A 20,467-nucleotide genomic window follows, 5' to 3' on the forward strand; every position below is an offset into this window, starting at 1 on the left:
CGAAAACAAATCTTCATATTATGTTATGTCGTATCCTGTATTAAAGATTTTACTGCGGGGATTTGTTAAATTCTAGTTGAAAACAAGTCGTAGGTAGATAGGTGTAACGTCAAACGCACCGAAACTCACTAGTCCAAAACACACGTGATATATTAGAGTTGTTATTATCTCTCGTGTTTTTTTAAAAGTAATTTTTTATAACTATATATACACGAAGTGTGCAACACACAAACACGAAAACACAAACACTTGACGAGTTTTGTACACGCCAGGCTATTATTTAATATATATATATATATATATATTTATCATATTATGTATATATGTTGTCGGTTCAGCTGTGGCGACCACAAATACCTACGGTGAACACGGTCTTTTCATACCGCCGTAAGTATGTGAAGTGTATATTATTGTGTAGGCAACTACATTAACTAGTGTCTGGTTAGAAAAAATATGTATATAGGTAGGCATATTACCCTCTCTTTCTCTCACACACACACACATGCACAGTGCACACACAAACACAAACAAATGTACGTGTAGGTACATGCGTTGAACAATAAAATCGTTATCCGGAACGGTCTGTGAGCGTTTTTTCATGAATGGTTTTTCGTTTAGAGGCATTCGTGTTTGGTATGTGCCCGCTACATATACATACATGACGTATACTGTATAGGTACCCATAATGTAGTGGACAATGTATACTATTATTGTGGAAAAACTAATACAAAATTAATGTGAATGTGGTGTGAAAATAATAATACAAATTTATATCGACTCGGGTGGGTAACGCGTTTTGTACACAAAAACGGCGGGTGTGCGAGACCGCGGCGCAGTCAGCGCGTTTGTGACGAGACTCGAAACGCTATAATATTATATAATACATGATGAATGACGTGTGGTTTCTGTGGTGTGATGTGTTTAAAGGACGGAATTCTTGGTGAATAAATGTTATAGAAGGTATATACGTGGTCAGATGATCAATAAATTATAGCATTTACCCGCCCCGATCGCCTAACAATATTTCATCGGTTGTACGACGAGAAGACACAATTTATCTATACAACCATTGACGTTTATTTGTATGATTGAGAATGGTGACACATAATTTTATTTTACCTAGTGAAATGTGTAGGTATATGAATGTTCATGCCCACGTTTGGCTCGTTCTATCCAACAATATAGTTGAACAAAATGCACTGAAATATTAAACATGCCACTATCAATTATAATAATGAGTGTATTTACCCAACGTGAAAGTTATCATTACAAATTATATAAGAAAAAAGTAACGTAGACAATTGTAATACTATTTAGTGTAATTGCAGCATATTATTCAATAATAAATTTAAAATTTACAAAACCAAAATCTGTACGGTGTTTTAGTGTACTGAATATAAAATATAATTAGGTTCTTATTATTACATTTTAGTTTTAAAACACTATCTATAGTAATTGTACGCTCAGAGATTAATAATACGTTTTATGATGTTTAATGATTTTTATGGAAATATGGAAATATAAATTAGGGTAATAGATTTTATGTAACCTTTTAATGTTGAAGTGTTTGATTAAAGCTCAAAACAGTCTGCATTTACCATCATAATTTAGCATAAAATTAAATAAATTACTAGAAAACAAAAACAAGTGCCACTACGTCTTGAGTGTAGATATCGTATGTATTTGAAACAGATTGTGTAATTTATTTCAAGACTAAATAACTCGACATAGTTTAGGTTAAATATGGAGTTAATACCTACTTCGATGTATTTAGATTATCCAATTGTTATGCCTAAGTACCTATTCAATAATAATTTGTATTTACAATTTTACAAGTCATGTTATTTAATAATGTAGAAATAAATAATTTACGTGATCTAAATAATTGTTGTTAAAAGTATATAATATATTCCATAATATTATGGTAAGAGTTATTTTGATGTCTGCTAGCAGTTGTCTCGTTGATAACTAGGTTACCTATTGTTATTTTTTTTTTATCAATCATAACGACTGCAATATACTAATGACTAATGCCGATAGCAGAGTTGCATAAATCATGGATTAATTTAATGGTTCACTAAAATTGAATGTACCAATCATGAGCTACTAAATCATGTTTAATGACCATTAGCTCACTATTGATCGATTAAACGTTTAGTGATCGCTTATGCGACCCGGCATAAGCATTTATAATATTAACTATTTGAAGGAATTATTCAAAAACTTCGCAAAACATCTACTATTGTCTGTCATTAGTAATCATCCGAATCACATTCCAACAGTGGACAAAGATTGTTTTTTCCGGTAATATTTATTTATTTTGTTTATAGCTTATAATAGATTTTAAAAATTGGTTTGGTTTGCCTACCAGAATATCAATTATTTTGGTTAATCTGTGTAATGACTTAATGGCTACAGTCTATAGTAACTGTAATAATACGCATTTAAATAATTTAAAATGATTGTAAATTATTATTGAACAGGTAACGGGTAAATAGCGTGTAAAATGTTAGTTCTTTAAAAAAAATTACAAATACAATATTTAAGTAGTTATAGCTTATTTAATATCATCATCATTCATCATTGTTCATCATTGAATTCAAAAACTTTTATCGTTCTCAATTGCATTGTATTAACGACCTCGGCGATAAGATTACGTTTGATCGAATTACGATTTATAATACTCGGTGAAGGTAAAATCGTAAATGTTCTCAGTAGTCGGGGAGGTGCAGGTGGATTGTTTTTTATGTTGTCGATGAAATTTGATATTACCATGTAACAGAGGCCATACAAATACAACTACTGGTGTTTTTATTTTTTATTTTCTGAAGAACAGCTATTGAGTCGACGAGTTTCAAAATGCTTCTGGTCATTCAAGTCATTCTTCTACACAATTATAATGTAACAATAATAACATATTAACATATAACAACTATCGTGCGTTTCACATGATATTCAAAGCAACACGTTTACTGAAATATATATATCAAAAGCAAAAAGCCGGTTTGGATACTGTTATAAGCCATGGTCGAACAGAATTTTAAGTTGTAGTAAAAAGTATGTTTATAACGGTAGTAGGAATTTAAAGTATAAAGGCAATTTGATTGAAATGCTACTACAGACTGCATGGCTAGATTTAGGGTCGTGACTCGTGTTGACCATTATCGAAGACTTTTTATTTGGCTTCAAAATGTCATCATAAAAGCTGAAAACCTAGCCATGCTGCATATTATGTCAAGTTTCGAGTGTACTTCGGTAATGACTAATGAGTAGGTCACTGACCACTGTGGCGGATGTGTTAAATTTGAACTCAGTGATAAATCGAAAAACATTTCTGAGCGAAGGAAATGAGTGGATCAGCAACTATTTATAAAGATAGTTTATGTTATACTACATAATAAGTAGTATAATATAAATTAAATAAATTATAAATTTTATTATTTTATAATATTATTGGTGAGTAATTTCATAATTTGGTGGACAAAACTAATTTTTTACAAAAAAACGGCATTGAACTTATTAACTTATAAATGTATTGTAGAATGGTGTGAATACTTCCATGACATACCGAAATACTCGTATAGCTTAAAACTAAATATTTTAAGAATGTCATTATGTAGGTATTGTGTATAAAATATAATAATAATTGTGAAAAGTTCTCCACCATTAATATACATTTTTTTTGGTTACAACAAAATAATTAAATTTCGTTTAAATATCCAATATCGTATACTGTATAGAAAAAATTTCAATCACTTCTATATTTCGGATAGATAAGCTGGATATAGACGATCGTCGATCAATGATTAAGCAAAATTTTAATTCGAAATCTAATTTTGATTTTTTTTTAAATGAGTTTTTTTCATTTCAATTGGATTCTGTTAATACAAAGTACGAGTATACCTACACTGAGAGTTATTTCTACGTTTGCAAAAGTAACTTTCACAGTTTCACACACCACACCCAAAAAAACCCTTTGTTTCTAAGTTCGAACAGTCACGATTTACGACTCGTCACCGGAACTCTTATTGAGTTATTTTATTTATAGTTGGACTGGAAAATAGTTTAGAACTACCATCAAGCCTACGACTCTTATACTCGCTCAATATAGTCACCACTAGTCTCTAGCAGAAAAAAAGACAAATAATTATGAGCACTGTAATATTTTTTTTTAAAACATAATAACGCATTAAAAAAACACGTGATATCAACTTATTGCATGTAAGTCACTGTAATAATTTTTTTTTAGTATGAAAATGTATTAAAAAAATTGATGCTAAATAGTGAGTAATTAATCCTAATTTGTTACGGCTTATAAAACCTTATTTGTAGAATTGATTGGTGCAATTCCCATTCCTTCAAGTTACCCCCGATTGCAGTTATCTATCACTTGAATTCGATTTTAATGACATTATTCACAACATATACCTCAAGGTTATACTGTTGGCTGTAAGCTGCAAGTATTGCCTAAAGTATAGTAGTGCTTACATATACGGATGTCCATAATCATTTTACTATATAGTATATATGAGTTCACCCTTTAGATTTGTCATTGTGTCAATTGTCAATATGTCAATTAAATCAGAGGAAGAAAGCGAGTATTGTCTATAGTGCACATTGTTGATGATAACAATATTGTGTATAATATTTAAAAAAAATAATAACCATGTGACCACTGGTTTTGTATTGAAAGAATTTTTAAAATCTTTGAGGAATGTGACGAATACCTACAGACATTCTCGACAAACATAACCACAATTGGTCCGTAACATGATACAGCATAATCACCGAACGAAGCTTAAAGACTATGGTGTTCGGATAATGTGTATGCAGTAGTTGTTAAACATCATGATTGAGACAAAAAAAAAAAAAATAAAATAAAATATAAGAAAGCCGACTAAAGTCTCTAACTCGCGTTTCTGTTATTTATTTTTCCAGCAGGCCCGTATAACGGTTTCAAATAATTTATATAAACGCAAAAAAAACGAAAAAAACGTACAGGGACATAATCATATACATTTTTTTTTTTGAAATATACGACATTGCAAACAACGCGCGAGACTGTCCGAGTATTAATTATAATTTATAATTAATATGCACCCGGAATTTATGACGCGCCGCCGAACGAATTTAATGATCGGGTTACTCTGACGCTAGAGAGACGGTCAATGAATAATAATAATAAATAATATAATAAAATACCGGTAGCCCATGTCGCCGGACGACTTGTACGTCAGTATGTGTACAATAATAATACCTTGTATAGGTGTATTATGTACAGACGCATACCGGGGTATACACAAAAACATATTATACACACATTTAAACCAGTAATTATATACCGAACATACCTTATGAGTTATGATATATAACAATAATAATAATAACAACATACCTATGTATGTATGTAATGTGCAATGTGGAAGGAGAAAGGACGAGAAGGACGAGAATAGTAATCGGCCGGCGGCGGACATCACCTCCATTGTTGTGTGTGTGTGTGTGTGTGTGTGTGTGTGTGTGTGTGTGTGTGTGTGTGTGTGTGTAATAATTACGACCTACGGGACGGAAACCCGGACGCTGTGGCGGCGGCGGAGTCGTCACAGTCGCGGTCTCGTTTCGATTTTGGACGTCGCGCGACCGACCGGTTTTCCACGATTTATTTGTTTATTTTTTTCCACCATACAGTAGTATACACGTCACCGTTTTTGGGTTCGATGAAAATTTGTTCGTTTACGATTTGATATATTATTATTACCCCTCACTGTACAGCATAGCGTCGTTATACCTATATAATATATCAGATGGATGTGTTCCACGGACACGGTAGCCGTTCCATTTTATGTTATAACATATGTCTACAGTTGTTTATATACATTCTTCGTACCTATTCTTAGCCCAACCACGTTTTTCATGAAATTTATAAAATGTGTTAATTATTTCATACTTAGTTTGTAAATATTTTCCACCAACCTACTATAGGTCAGATTTTTCTGGGAAACGTTAGGAGAACGGGCATGGCATTCCAATTTTAAACGCAAAAATAATTAGCAAAGAGATGTCAAAGTACAGAATTTATTTATTTTTCGAAAAATAAGAACATAATTTACTATTGCAAACTGTATCATTCACGGTGGTAACTGGTAGAACTAAGTGAATGATTACCTATATTAATATTTCATTAATATTATCATTATAGGTATGCATTTAGGTATCGTTCGTACGGTATCTACCTAATCGGGTTTAATGAGTACCTATACGAATAATACATTTTGAAGAGTCAAAGTTGTGTCTTGATTAAATGTTATGAATTGTATCGCCGGGGCGGACACGTATAATATTACACTTCATAGAGCACACATCCTGTGGCAAATGGCAATAATTTTCGATTTTCGACGACCGCAACAAAACTCAACTTACGACTTGCATACCCATACATAATATCAGTTTTGTAGCGTCCTTGTCTGTTAGCTTTTTCAGTGGGAGGGTTGGTGAGGAGACTGGACGATTTTCGTCAAGGGGTAAAGCCCCCCCCCCCCTCCCCTAGCGCTGTGCCATCGTTTCGACTCCCGAGTAACCAGAGTACGCCCATAGTGTATATATTATTTTGTATTGTCATTGACTCAGATAGTTGGCATGGGTATTAATCATTGTGACGTTGTGGACATCGGGTCAGTTTACGCGTTGTGCCGCTTTCTGATTTCTTCCGTTCTAGACAAGCTTACGATCAAATTGAAATTTGAAGATTGAGTACTTACAAAAAAATAGAAGATAAAAAATTGTCGCCACTTCTTGGTTCCCCCAGGGACGACGGCCCCCTTTTTATTGTTACATACACTGCCGAATTTCATTGTCGTATTTCACGTCCAGTCCGATACGTTTGGATGATAATAGAGACTCGAGAAAATTCCACTTGATACATCGGATGTTTTTATACTGCAATTTGTTGAGTATACGAATGTCGACGTTTTTATTTTTTTGACCTGCTGAATAGTAAAAAGTTTGCTCGTTGTATATACTTTCAAAGTAGGAACATTTTAGAACTTATTAATGTTGTTCATTTCCTTAAAGTTATTTACGCACTTTTTATGTGAATAGACTTTTTTGAAAGTATTTTTAAAACTGCCATCTATAACCAATGAAACCGGAAAAAAAAATTTATTTAAATTTACTGCGTAGTATTTTTTCGAGTACAATAATTAACTAATAACATCAAATTGTTGAATAATACGTATTATAAGAATTATGCGTTGGAAGTGTAGAACTATTATAAAATTACCAAATAATATTATATTATTTTATGCCATTTATAGTTATTTTTGTGACTATCGTACTTATGTGAAGTGTATATTATGTATTTATGTGTATACTGGTAGTTGATGTGCAAAATATTATAATCGAACAAATCAATTTTTCATGACCTTTGTGAAATTGACTTCAAACGTAAAATGCATGAATAATTTTGTAGTTATTATTTAATTTTAAAAAAGAAACTCATATTGTAATTAAATAATAGCAAAACATATTTCAAAGACTCGTTTCCAGAATAGGTGGTATGGAGGATAATATTTACTAAAAATTATTTAAAATCTATGATATACTGAAATTGCAATGAAATTTTAAGTACTTAAACTAATACTTTATACTATTCTTAAATTTTAAATTGGATTTGGTAGCGAGAGCTTTCGTTAGAAATGTGATCATGGGAATAAATTATAATATTAGATTTTACCATTGTAACAAACGGTGGAAGATCTAGAATGATAAAGTAAAGTAAATAATATTTAGGGATTTTATTTAACTTATCAGCAAACTATTACAACGATTGCTGATTAATTCTGAAACCCTTCACTTAAAATTCGTCAGTTTTGTCAATTATTATTCAACAATTATGTTGAAACTTCAAGCAAACATCTGTGTTTAAGTATATATTGAATTTAATGAGTTGTAACATAAAATTACTTAAAAAAAGTTGGATTAGTATCCTAAATTGTATTTTAATCTGAATCATGATAGAAATTAGAAGAATCATATTGTAAGATTTCTTAATTGGCTGTTTTTGTTCTTTTATAAGTACATTTAAAAGTTGTACTACAATAATTGTTTATTGTAATTTTTCTGAGAATATGCTTGTTAATAAAAACCTCAAGTCAATCATTTTATGTAAATTAGAATATATTATATATTAATATATTATTACGAACAAATGATTGAAAGAAATAATTTCAGTTTATTTTCGTGTGTATTTTTCGATTTTAGTTTATCCTTATTCTTTTTTTTTAAGAAGCTTAGCGTGGATTAACTTTTATTTCTATCCACGAAAGAACCACTTAGGTGTACCTACTCGCTTCAACCAATGTATACTTTTTAACTATACAATTATGTGTATAATTATCTACCTATTAAATTATCTATGAGTTATGAAATATGAGAAATCAACTATGGTGTATAAATTGTATCTATATAGGTGAATCCACATTTAAATTGCCTTCGTGTTTAAATATTATTGAAAAACTAGTTTTTTTCCAATAATTTAAAATAATAATAACTACAACAGCAATGGCAATTTAAATCTTCAATGCTTTTATGCACCAGTAATATTGTATAATTGATAATGTATCTACTCGTATATATGCTTTTGTAATTATCTTGTAATTATTACTATAGTACCCAGAAGGTGTGTCTTTTATATATTCTTGGGTTTCAATGCAAAGTGAATTTTTTTTTGGGTGCTCTAGGACTTAGTTAATGCATTCCCATTAAGTACATAAATCTTTTCATGTAACAGATACGTCTACAAGGGTAAAACTTTTATTTTGTATTTTCTTAAACCATTTTTAGCATCTTTAAGTCATTTTATTAATGTTTGGTGCATATTATATTAATCCACTGTAAGAGCTAGCTTTTAGTGTAAATAAGTAAATTCAAAATGTGCCTATAAAAAACTTTGTTTATTTTTTAGGTCATTATTGCGTTGAAAATGCATTTTTGATAGCTATTTTAGGGCATTTAATTTCGAGCCCTAATAATTACGGTTAGTCATTTAGAAATGTAGTACTATTATAAATAAAGTATGCTATTTATTTTATCGTGAAAGTATTTCAAATTAGGTATAAACTATAAATAGCTTTGTTATGATAAAATATCAGTGAATTCGTTCAAAAATTGATATTGTAATTTATGTTTATTATTATTTGACCTTAAAAGGAAGGAGCTATAAAATTACTGAAGTTAATGCATGGTCTGTGATAAATGTTAGTTTTATTCATATTTGGTATTGTCTAAAATGTATGAAAGAAATATTTTTCCATTCATCACAGTTCGATTTTGATCGTTTTATGAAAAATACTTACTACATCGTTAACTTTATTTATATTCAAACAAAATACACTTATGGTTAAATTATAATTATTGATCTTATTTATCCTCGTACCTATACACAAGTTGTTGAGACATTTGTGTTTCAAAATCTGAGGCCATTTACACATACCTACCTTACGAATCGTAGCACGAAATTATTATTATTCCTGGTATATATACGTAGGAATTCTAACCATGTAAATTGTATTTATGAGTTTTTACCTTTTAGACTCCCGTAAATTTAATCATAAATTACGTAGTATGTCAACACAGAGCAGATATTGTGTTTTAAAATGCTATTCACATAATAATGCCCACAGTTAGCCGTAATATTCTTTTTATGAAACGCTTGCGTTTTATCATAGTTCAAATATACAAGTTACAATTCTCGGGAAATGCAAATATTCAATGATGTTATCAACCACTTAAAAGCTTAACAAATTTATAAATCTACTAGCAACCCATTACGGTTAGACCGGCACGTGGGACGTGATTATTCTGTGTACCATAACTCGTTAAAAACACAAGCGCCCTCGTTTTCTATACAATTTTAATGAGCACTCGCAGGACGCAATGATTTCTCGCCCGCGGTGGCTATTATAAGTTAAAACGCGACCAAATAAACAAAATTTATTTTTCGTTCCGTTTGGTAAATATTTGGCAAAACGACTTAAACGTTTTAGCGCAGCCATAACGATTCTCATCACGCCGTTTCTAATCAAAAGTAAACCGTAGTCGTTCTTAACTCCGTGACCAGACCGGAAATCGTGTTATTAAAGAAGCCCGAGTCATGTATTGTATTATTATTATTTTTTTTTATGTTTTCGTTGGTCATGATGGTATTTTTTCCTCGTCGTCTGCGAGTACGAATATATCACATCGGATGGTGATTCCGGCGTGCGGCGTTCACTTGTAAAAATAAGTGTGTAGAAAAAAGGGGAGGGGGACCAAAGTTAGAACCAACTAACGATGGTCAGTCTACACGCTGTAGAACTGAATCGTTTTGAGTCTTTTAATATATACAACGCGACACATATATGCATTTTATTTCATTCGTATATTTCTCATGTGAAATACTGTGTACATAATAATACACGAGTACTATAGGTACCTATACCTTTATATTATGTATGTATTCACCAGTTGGTTATATTGTCTCGCGGCGGAGTTTGAGGCTGTCGACTAATCCTTGAATACACACCAGTATTCGACACACGTCCCGCACTTACGCTGCATGTATGGGTTTATATATTATATCAATATATATATATATATAAATGAGTGATGATGAAATGACTTGTTTTTTCACCAGCAAAATTCTTTACGTGCCACTGCGCGTGGTATTGGTTTAGTGAACGGAATTTTAGTTGTCTAGCATAATATTATATAAAAGCGTGATAAAGAGTACTCAGAGTAGTTATCGTTCATTTTTAATGTAATCGACCAACGAAGCGGATACGACCTCAGACTGTGAAAATATCAGCAGTAGGCTGGTTCAACTTCCGGCATAAAATTTATACATTTATATTATTGTTATTTTTGGATAAAAAATAAATCTAATTTCGCCAAAGACTTAGGTATTCTCTTCAGTCCACTCTCGACTTTTTTTTCTTAGCGGTGGAGAGGTCCGTTACGTTAGGACCCCACAAATTTGTAAATTCATAAACATAAATTGTACAAACAATCGTTTTGTGGTGGTTAGCATATTATTATAGTTCTATGGTTACAATTTTGGTGGTAGAAATATTGTTTATGCATTTTTAATTTTAGATACTTAGTAATTAGCTCATTAGCATAGAATGTATTGGACTTATAGTGGAAGCGTTTAAACCATATTTTACTCGACGCACCCACACCCAAATGAATACATACCTAAACTTAAGTACCTACAGGTGGTTTCCTAAAAGAAGGGGATTGGACACAAAATATGAATATTTAAAAATTGATAAATCATAAACATATAAGGTATTTTCCTATTTTAGATATTGTCAAAGGATAAAGAGTATAACAATTGTTTTTATGTATGAACTAATAAACAAAAGTAGTATATTTGAAATAATATTTAGTGGGATATAGTCTGTATTGTTCAAACCTTGAGTCTACTCTCTTTTTTTACGCTGTGTATCACAACTACAGTAGTTTTATTTCCACTTATCTTACCTCTGTGTTAGGTTAGTTGGTATTTTGTTTATATTTTGAGATTATGTAACCGCTGCTATGATATTATAGTGGAATGGAATGTTATATGGATACTACATTATGATAATTGTGTATCACATATTCGCTCTTATTATATTTTGCTATTCGATATAAACATACATTTAATTTCAAGTTTCAATTTTAAATAATTTAATTTTATGCACTCAAGGAAAAAAAAAACAAAAAAAAAATTCAGTAAAAGTTGTATTTTTATTTGGAGTTCATAAATACATGACTGATCCAATCATACTCTTAGGATTTACTACATTGTGTGTGTGAAATTGACTGTAGTGAGATGGAGTTATTTAAGAAGAAAATCGATGAGAGAATTGAGACACGAGAATGGGAAAAAGTGGAAGTTGGAGATCCACCCTACGGTCCTTACATGACTATGACGCGAGTGATAAACATGACATTATTACACTCCGACGTGTATACAAATCATTGTCGCTTAATAAACTAAAGTCAGGAGAAAATCGTCTGTTTTTTGTCGGCATGGGACGCGAACTAATGGCGGATCGTGGCCAAACATGAGTAGAAAATATAACGACGAGAATCTCCACGCTAATATAAAGGCCCTCGAGGCACATTTATCGTATAATCCAGACAAAAGTCTTTGCGACAAAGAACGTTTCAATCAAATCGCGAATCCGTCGTCGAGTTTTGCGGACACGAGAGCCGAGATAGCTCAATCGGGGATTATCCTATGTACACTGTGTATTACGTATACCTAATATGTGTACGCCTGACGAGAAAATTAATTACCTCACCCGTCGTCCCATATGTACCTCTACTTGCCACCTGGCCAGGACTTAGACACGACGGACAGGGCGGACAGGACTCGGTCCGGCTTCTCGTAAAATATAATACGCAGAGATTTACAATAATATGGAACGAAAAGTAGTGACGGTGTCGTGTAGTTAAATCTTATACCCATGAATAATGTTACTGAGTAGCGGCGGGGTTAAGGTCTTCCTTGTCGTATTTTATCCCTGGCAAGTACAATATTTCCTATTACATTATTTAAGGCCGAGTTAAAAATATAGAAACTGGCAACAAAAATAAATCAAAATAGAATTTAATCAACAAATTGTTTTAAAAGAAATATTATCCTTTGAACAAATGGGAATTATATTTTTGATGGGCTTGGAAATAATGTGGTATAGCAAATTTCGATGTTCACCTATGAATTATGATAACATCAAGACAGTATATAGATAGGCAACACCATATTTTACTATTTTGTAAATATCTTGTAAATAAGATACGACGGGCCATTATCAAATTATCACTTATCCAAATCCTTATCATTACTGATTTTTTACTCTCATTTTATTTTCAAGACCAATAACTCCATAAATAATAGTCTTACCTCATCGTTGCATTATTTTGTTTGTACATCTTGACAGAATATATATTTATTTATAACTAAATTTTGTTAGTTCAAAAAAAATAACTTCGATGAAAAAAATATATAAACAACTAAAAGCTTCTATGTGTAGGAATAGTATTTGAAACATTAATCAATTCGGTTTAAAAATTTAATTTGACATCTGTTTTAATTTGTTTAAAAATAGTTGTTAATTATTTCCTAAGTTCATTAATTTTCTTGATCTATGTTTTATCGATATAATTCACATAGTTTTATCAATATAACTAAATAATAATGCAATTGTTAATATTATACATTTAATTCCATTTGTATTCAATAAATATTATTGATCCGTTTTTTGATTAGTTAAACAACAACTATTGAATATTTGAACAACTTTTATTAGTTGCAATAAAAAATAATAAACAAATGATATAAAATAATAAATATTATTATTTATTTATTTTTTTTTTTTTCATTGATCCTGAGCCCGGCAACTGAGGCCATTAGCTATTAGTAGGTACTGTAGGTTTTTTTGTATTGATGGTTTGTAGGTTTTTTGGAACGGTAGGGGGAACACGTGTGTGTTTGTTTTGGCAGAATTTCGAATGGGGCACCCGTAGGTTTCTGCCATGCCCCGGGGGTGGGGGATGGCAGCACTTGCTCTCCGGTCACCGCGAATTGTCCGGAGAAAAATGCCGCCCGGTGGCCGAGGATCGAACCTCGACCGGTTGCGTCGCAGCGGAAGAGTCAGACCACTCGGTCACCTCGTCCCCCATATATTATTATTATTAACCAATATTAATTGATAATCTGTAAGCCGGCGCACTGTGTATGCAATTTTAGTACACTGTTACGCTAGTGAACGTCAGAGGAGGCGTTAGTTAGCACATTATATAAAACTAAAAACGAATCAAATACAAATTGCATTTTGGTCTTTTTTCTTTTATCTTTTTCTTTTATGTCAACTCTTGTTTTCCGTCCACTTGAGCCCACTTACGTCACCAGGGACGAGTAGAACGTGAACATTAATTTCTACTGACACTGACGGGGAAATCGTAACTCGTTTGTCAAGTACAATGTCGTTTTATTGCGCACAACGACGACCGTGACGTTTACACTCACCCCTTCTTGTAACTTACGATTTAATTCGAAAAAAAAATTGTCACTCGTATAAGGAAAACAAATTAAAATGGTATATTTACCTGTTCGGCCGTCTTTGTAACGAACAGATGACAGTACTGTTTGTTGATATGACCACCCGGTTGTCTTGCCAGGAAACAAAACTGTTTACAACCAGGATCACACGTAGCGTACGAAACTCTCCTGAGTCCGTGAGCCATTAAAACTTCCTGAAATGAGAATTGGAAAAAAAAATATTAAAAAAAACCCATTACGTTTTTTTTTGTTTTCATCAAAAAGGGTTGCAGATTAGCTAGGTAGGTAGTGTCCGGAAGTGAAACGAGTGGGTTGATTCTGCCACAGGAAATGAATTAATTTCCTGTTGTCGTTGATAATACCAATGCGATTGAAAACCTTGCCGAGTAGCTGGAGAAATTGAATTTGAAGACATTTTCATTTCCTCGTACTCTTGCGCGTTCATCCCAGCAGTTTCCGACGTATACCGCACACTGGGCGTATTACCCGCAAATAAGTTATATATTGTATACGTCGTATTACATGTTTAAATTTTATACGGAATATGTTCGCTGTTGAGGTTCTAATTCAATTTATAATAGTATAATACTGACAAAACAGCAATGTGATTCACCAATCAGCAGTCGCCAAGTATAATAATTTCAATATTATATAATGAACTGATTTCATCATAACTATATATACGACTTGTTTGTAGCATAATTTATGTTGAAACTCAAAAGTATGTGGTTGTGTAATATTTTTAACTATGATTTTTGTAGTATGTTAAAAATAAAATTAACATGCTTATTAAGTAAAAAAATATGTTATTTAATTAAACGCTTATTTCTAGGTAATTTAGTTGAACCTGTTTGTATTTAATCAAATAATTTTTTAATTACACCAACTGTTTGTGTACATATTTTGTTTTCAAATATTGAAGGGTATGTATATTATTTCATAAGTAATTCTGCTGCTGCCAGGAAAACAATATTTAGAACTTTGTGTGACATAAGAGTAGGTATTGTACGAGGTTAAGAAATTATACAAAATATATTAATTATAAACAATATAATTAAAATATTTTAATCTTTTAGATAAGCACAATAATTATGTTTCATTCAATAATAATTTATAAAGCCGTTGTTTGAACTATAAATTATAAAATACATTTTACGTTAAAGTATTTATCTAGTTGGGGATAATTAAGTGCATTTGTGTGCTATGTTAAGTGTACAGATACATGCATTTTTCAGGAACCACATTTGAAATGTAGTACTAAATATTCAAAATAAAATTATTCCAAAATATATTAAAAAAAATATTTAATTACTTGTAAAGAAAATCAAAGAGAACAATATAATCCTTAATAAAATTTAATTGCTTTTAATGTTAACATATATGTATGCTTAAACATCGATTTTATGATTTTATTACAAAACCCGTCGTGATACTGATACACGAAAATGTTGTGTAAGTACTGACTTTAACGAAACTTCATTATAATTACTCAGATAATGAAAATATTTATTACTGAAATTTTTTTAATTAAACGGCATAGAGAGCATTATAATCGTTATTTTTTGCGAGGGTTGACTGATTCATAAAATACGACCCTCAACCGACGAATAAATCATGTTTGTTATTTAAAAAAAAATGCTCGAAGTCCGTACATATATCCCCGCCAGTAAAAATAACTATATATGCATAATATATCGATGCTCTCACCCACAGAGTACGATTACATCGTGGCATCGAACTAAATATTAATTAATATTTGCTAAAAACTATGTCAAAAATTTGAATCACGTAAATGAAGAGAGTAAAAAACATGGCTCCCCTAGCCACGATATGCCAGGATATGTTTTGCATTTATTCAAACAAACGAAAAAATGTACAGCAGTTATGTGGAGAATATAATACACCCTACCAGTGCAGCGTTGTTGCAGTCATTTTATGTAGTCATCGAAGTTGTTTTTTTTAGCTTAAAAAATAAAATAACTCTTCCGTTCTATATAATGTATTTATTATATGTATATAATACAACATCACCAAGAATACTTATAGGTAGGCAAGTAAAGTATTTTGTTTTATATTTTCCCCCTAGATTTAATGCCATTGTGAAAAACGTAAAAATACATCTTACATTTTTCATTCGTTTTAATACTAATTGATTTATAATATAAATATTCATTGGGGGTGATTTTTGATATTATATTACCCTTTATCCTTTTCTTGACGAATTCGATATTGTGTGTAAAATGAATCTATTATACTAGCAAACTGAATCAAACTAATCAAAATAAGTTTTTCCAAAAATACGATATTTTTATAATAATAAAAAGTTGACTTAAAAACAACAACAATGATATCACCTTATCAGCTATTACATAATTCTAAAAATAATGTTAATTACTTATTAAATCATTAATTTTCAGAAGCATATTTTAGCCATATTCGATTTTGAGAGCCATCTTGTCGATTAGTTTTACTGATATTGTGTTTTTTAAAATAAAACATTTCAAAAAGTTCTATGTTATTTTGATGTACTCAAATAAACTTAGTGCGCTTGATGACATAGATTGAATAATATTTTATATACAACATAAAAAAAAGTATGCCAATGTGGGCAATAAGATCGGAATTATTTTTGTTTCCTGTGATGGTCACCGATCACTCGGTCATTTGGTAATATGATATGAATACATTCTTGGCGCGCACAGACGGATGCGATATCATTCTGTCCGTCTAGATCGTCATTTTAAGCATATTTTGGTTTCTTGAGTTTTCAGACCCAAATAGCTAACATACCAGTCTGGCTGGTTGCGGGGCGGGTCGAACTTAAAAAAATCAGGCAAAAGGAATGTGTTCCCGGAAATGAATGGCCGTCTTTCGTACAAAAGCTGGTACTGAAAAATCAATCGTTTGCATAAATTGTCTACAAAATTATCTCAAATTAATATGACATTTATCGGGCTTATGTACATAATATACTCGGACATGGTAATATAATGTACATAAAAATAATATTTTCAGTGATTAACGAATAAAAGTGTAAGAAAGAGAATTTAAATTTAAGATTTGATGTAAATAATATAATTATTGTGAATTATAGAAGTTATAAATCGACTTATAAATTATAATAGAATCAAAAGTCATAACTTTTTATACTTCTTGTCTATTCTGTCCAAAGGGTTTTCGCTAAGCGAATTTTACCCTCGAGTATAAAACGATCATTCTTAAAGGATTCAAACACTCAAGACGTCTACACTCACTATTCCCTCTTTTTCTGTCCGTCTACCTCTCTCTCCCACAATAAAGCATATACTCGTGTGCCGTCTAGCCTCTCACGTTTTGCCTCTACTGTCGTTCCGTCGCTCAAATTTATGATAAAAAACGCATCGCAACAATAACAAAATATATGTAACGCAAAGGATTTTCGTGGACATCGAATTTCGATACGTGCAGACGTTTCTATAATAAAAATAATAATAATATACAAACACGCGAGAGGAGCTTAAGAAAAACGCCAGTTCCTGTGTAACACGGCCATACATTATTCATGTATACGGATTGTTGTCGCGTGGTAAACTTGCGTATACAAATAAATACATATTATACAGCATACACAGAATGCGATTTATATCCGTCCTCGCCCCCGTGTCATCTCGGCCGCTGATGAAGCGGTGAAGTGGAAAATGAGTTAAAAAAATACCTACATTTTTATACACTCGAGGACAGGAGGGGCAAGGCGACGGTAGGGAGAACAAAATGGGGATAAAATATGTGCTGGTCTGAATATTCTCAGACGCGGATGGTCTATTATAATATGTGACACAAGCATCAGCAGCAGAAGGGTTAGGTCGCGAGAATCGGAAAAACACACACACACCTACACACATTATAAACTCGTGTAGTAGTAATAGCTACCGCCAATGCTACTACCGGTATAACGTTGAATGGTCTTGGGGGCGCGTGTGAAGGATTTCAACTGTTGTAAAATATAATATGTGTGTATACAGGGTGGTTAGTCAAGCACGCTAGCCCTCATTGTAGGTATCTCTTATTAATTATGCATTTATTCAAATTCTGATTTTCGGAATTTTCAAGTACACTTAATCGTGTAATTTGACGCTTTCAAATACTTGTGGTTATGATGATTGGAAAATCATAGTTATCGATATTATTTGATTAGCATTTTATAATTTATAAAAATATTCAGAGTGTAATGATTAATGGCTAATGAGTATTGGACAAAAATAATATCTATTTTGTATATTATGTACAACTCTATAGCCCTAAGCTTGTAAGCCTCAGTTATTCAGAAACTTTATATTAGTTATTAAACTACCTTAGTTATTCTAATGTCAATTTAGATATCTACGTCGATAATAACACTTTCGAGAAAATCACCAATGATTTACAGTAAAAGATAAGGTTCTCTACTTCTCTCAATATTGAAACAAAGAAGATTCCATAGCCGTGGGACACTTCATGAACGTCACGGAAAAGGTCAGAATTTCAAAGAGTACCTATACATAATTAATAAGGATGAAAAAGGGTTGCAAAAATGCTCAGTGAATGCACCCTGTATAATATTATATTTACGTCACTGCTGGTTTCGTCGAGGGGAACGTCTGAGAGATAATTTCAATCGGAACAAAAACGTACCTACCTACATGCAATATTATATATTAAATTCACGTCGCATAATATATAATAATAATAATAATAATAATAATATGTAGGTATACCGCAGGATTGCACTCACGCGTATAATAATAATATGTATATGTTACACGTATTGTATGCAATGTATAATATTCAATTTGACGAACAAAACCACGTGGTTCTGTCGTAATGCCGTACGGATTTCGCCTCGGCAAATACAATATTTTCAATTCCCGTACGTAGGTAGTCGAGACTATTAGATTCGCCGTCGTTGCAGGAGTCATTGACAATTCAGAGTTTTTCCACGAAAGTCTTTACATGCTGTTTATCGTTCCGTCACACACAGAGTTGTCATATTAGCCCTTTACGTTTTTAACTTTTTTTTACTCAGGGCTCGTAATACTTGTATGTACTGGTATATTCGTATTGCAAAATAATAATAATAATGATGCGTACAATTATTATTATGTACCTAACGTTTATGGTATAAAATATTATATTCGATACACAATGATATCCAAGTTGTGTTTTGTTACTTTTCTGCTATTTTCTATTTACATAGGTACTGAGTATACCGACTGCAATTTTATTTTCAATAAAAATTACAACATTATACGAGTAACAAATACTGCACCATACAAAGTACATCCAATTGAAAAGGTTGATAACATATTTATTTTAATTTAATTTTCCGTAACAAAGTAACGAACACGTATAAATCATTTTATCAAATGCGAGTGAAGTCAAATAATTTAGAATTTTGAAGTCGATGACTTACATAATAATATTATGTTAAGGCTATTCTTTGTAATAGTCTTGTAAAATGGTCTAAATCCAAAATGTATAAACTTAAAACATTACGGAATTATCGAATTAGTTTATTATAGATACCTACATGTTGTAAAATGTACTTACTTTAAAATTACATTTTGAACTTACAACTATAAATACTACGATAAATAAGTTTAAAAAAAAGTATTCGTTGTTTAAAAACAATTCGTCGTTAAAATATACTAAATTTTAACTTGAGAAATAAAATAAGCTTTATAGGTATTATATTTTTTTTTTCAATGAATAATATTACATTCAGTGCCAATATTGATATTGTTATTTGTTATGTTTGGTATACCATAACCAATAAAAAGTTTTACTGTTTAAAATAGTTTATCTGTTTATGCTATTTCAGATTTCTTTCTTTTTATCCGTAAAATACGTTTAGGTTCAGTAGCGGTATATAAACTATAAAACTCATTTTATTATACAAAAATACCCTACTAGTACTTTTTAATGTTAAAGGATACAATTTGTTGTGCTTTTAAAAAAGTACGATTGTTGAATGATGATGATTATTATAAAATATTCATATATTAATAATCAAGGTTTTCATGTAAGACACGAGTAAAAACAAAATATACTAAACGGCTGTACTGAGCTATCTCATTCCGTATAATAATATACATTTATCTTTAGCTAATTTATGTCTTGAACACTGTGATTTACTTTGATTTGTTTAATTCCCTATTTAAAACTGTGCAATGTAATCAGAGTTTACCATTTATTGATATTTAATTTTGTCTTTCAAAATGTTAAACTAATTAAAAAATTGTTCAATAAATTAAATAATCTTCTAAAATTATTGTAGGTAAGTACTTTTTAGTTATTTATTTCGGTTTATTAGTGGGACAAAACTTTTCTATGATATAATATGACATAGCCTAGGTATTGCATTTA

At 31.2% G+C, this 20,467-nt stretch overlaps 1 protein-coding gene across 1 annotated transcript in view; it reads right to left on the reverse strand.

The window, feature by feature from the left end:
- The window catches only part of LOC111035736 (tensin-3-like), a 148,476-nt gene that overhangs the window by 14,644 nt on the left and 113,365 nt on the right, over positions 1–20,467 (reverse strand). Inside the window, exon 4 of the mRNA XM_022317479.1 lies at positions 14,134–14,280. Within this exon, the coding sequence (XP_022173171.1) occupies positions 14,134–14,280 (147 nt within the window). The remainder of the gene's footprint in view (positions 1–14,133; positions 14,281–20,467) is intronic.

This window comes from Myzus persicae, unplaced genomic scaffold (assembly GCF_001856785.1).
Source record: "Myzus persicae strain clone G006 unplaced genomic scaffold, MPER_G0061.0, whole genome shotgun sequence".
NCBI lineage: Eukaryota > Metazoa > Arthropoda > Insecta > Hemiptera > Aphididae > Myzus > Myzus persicae.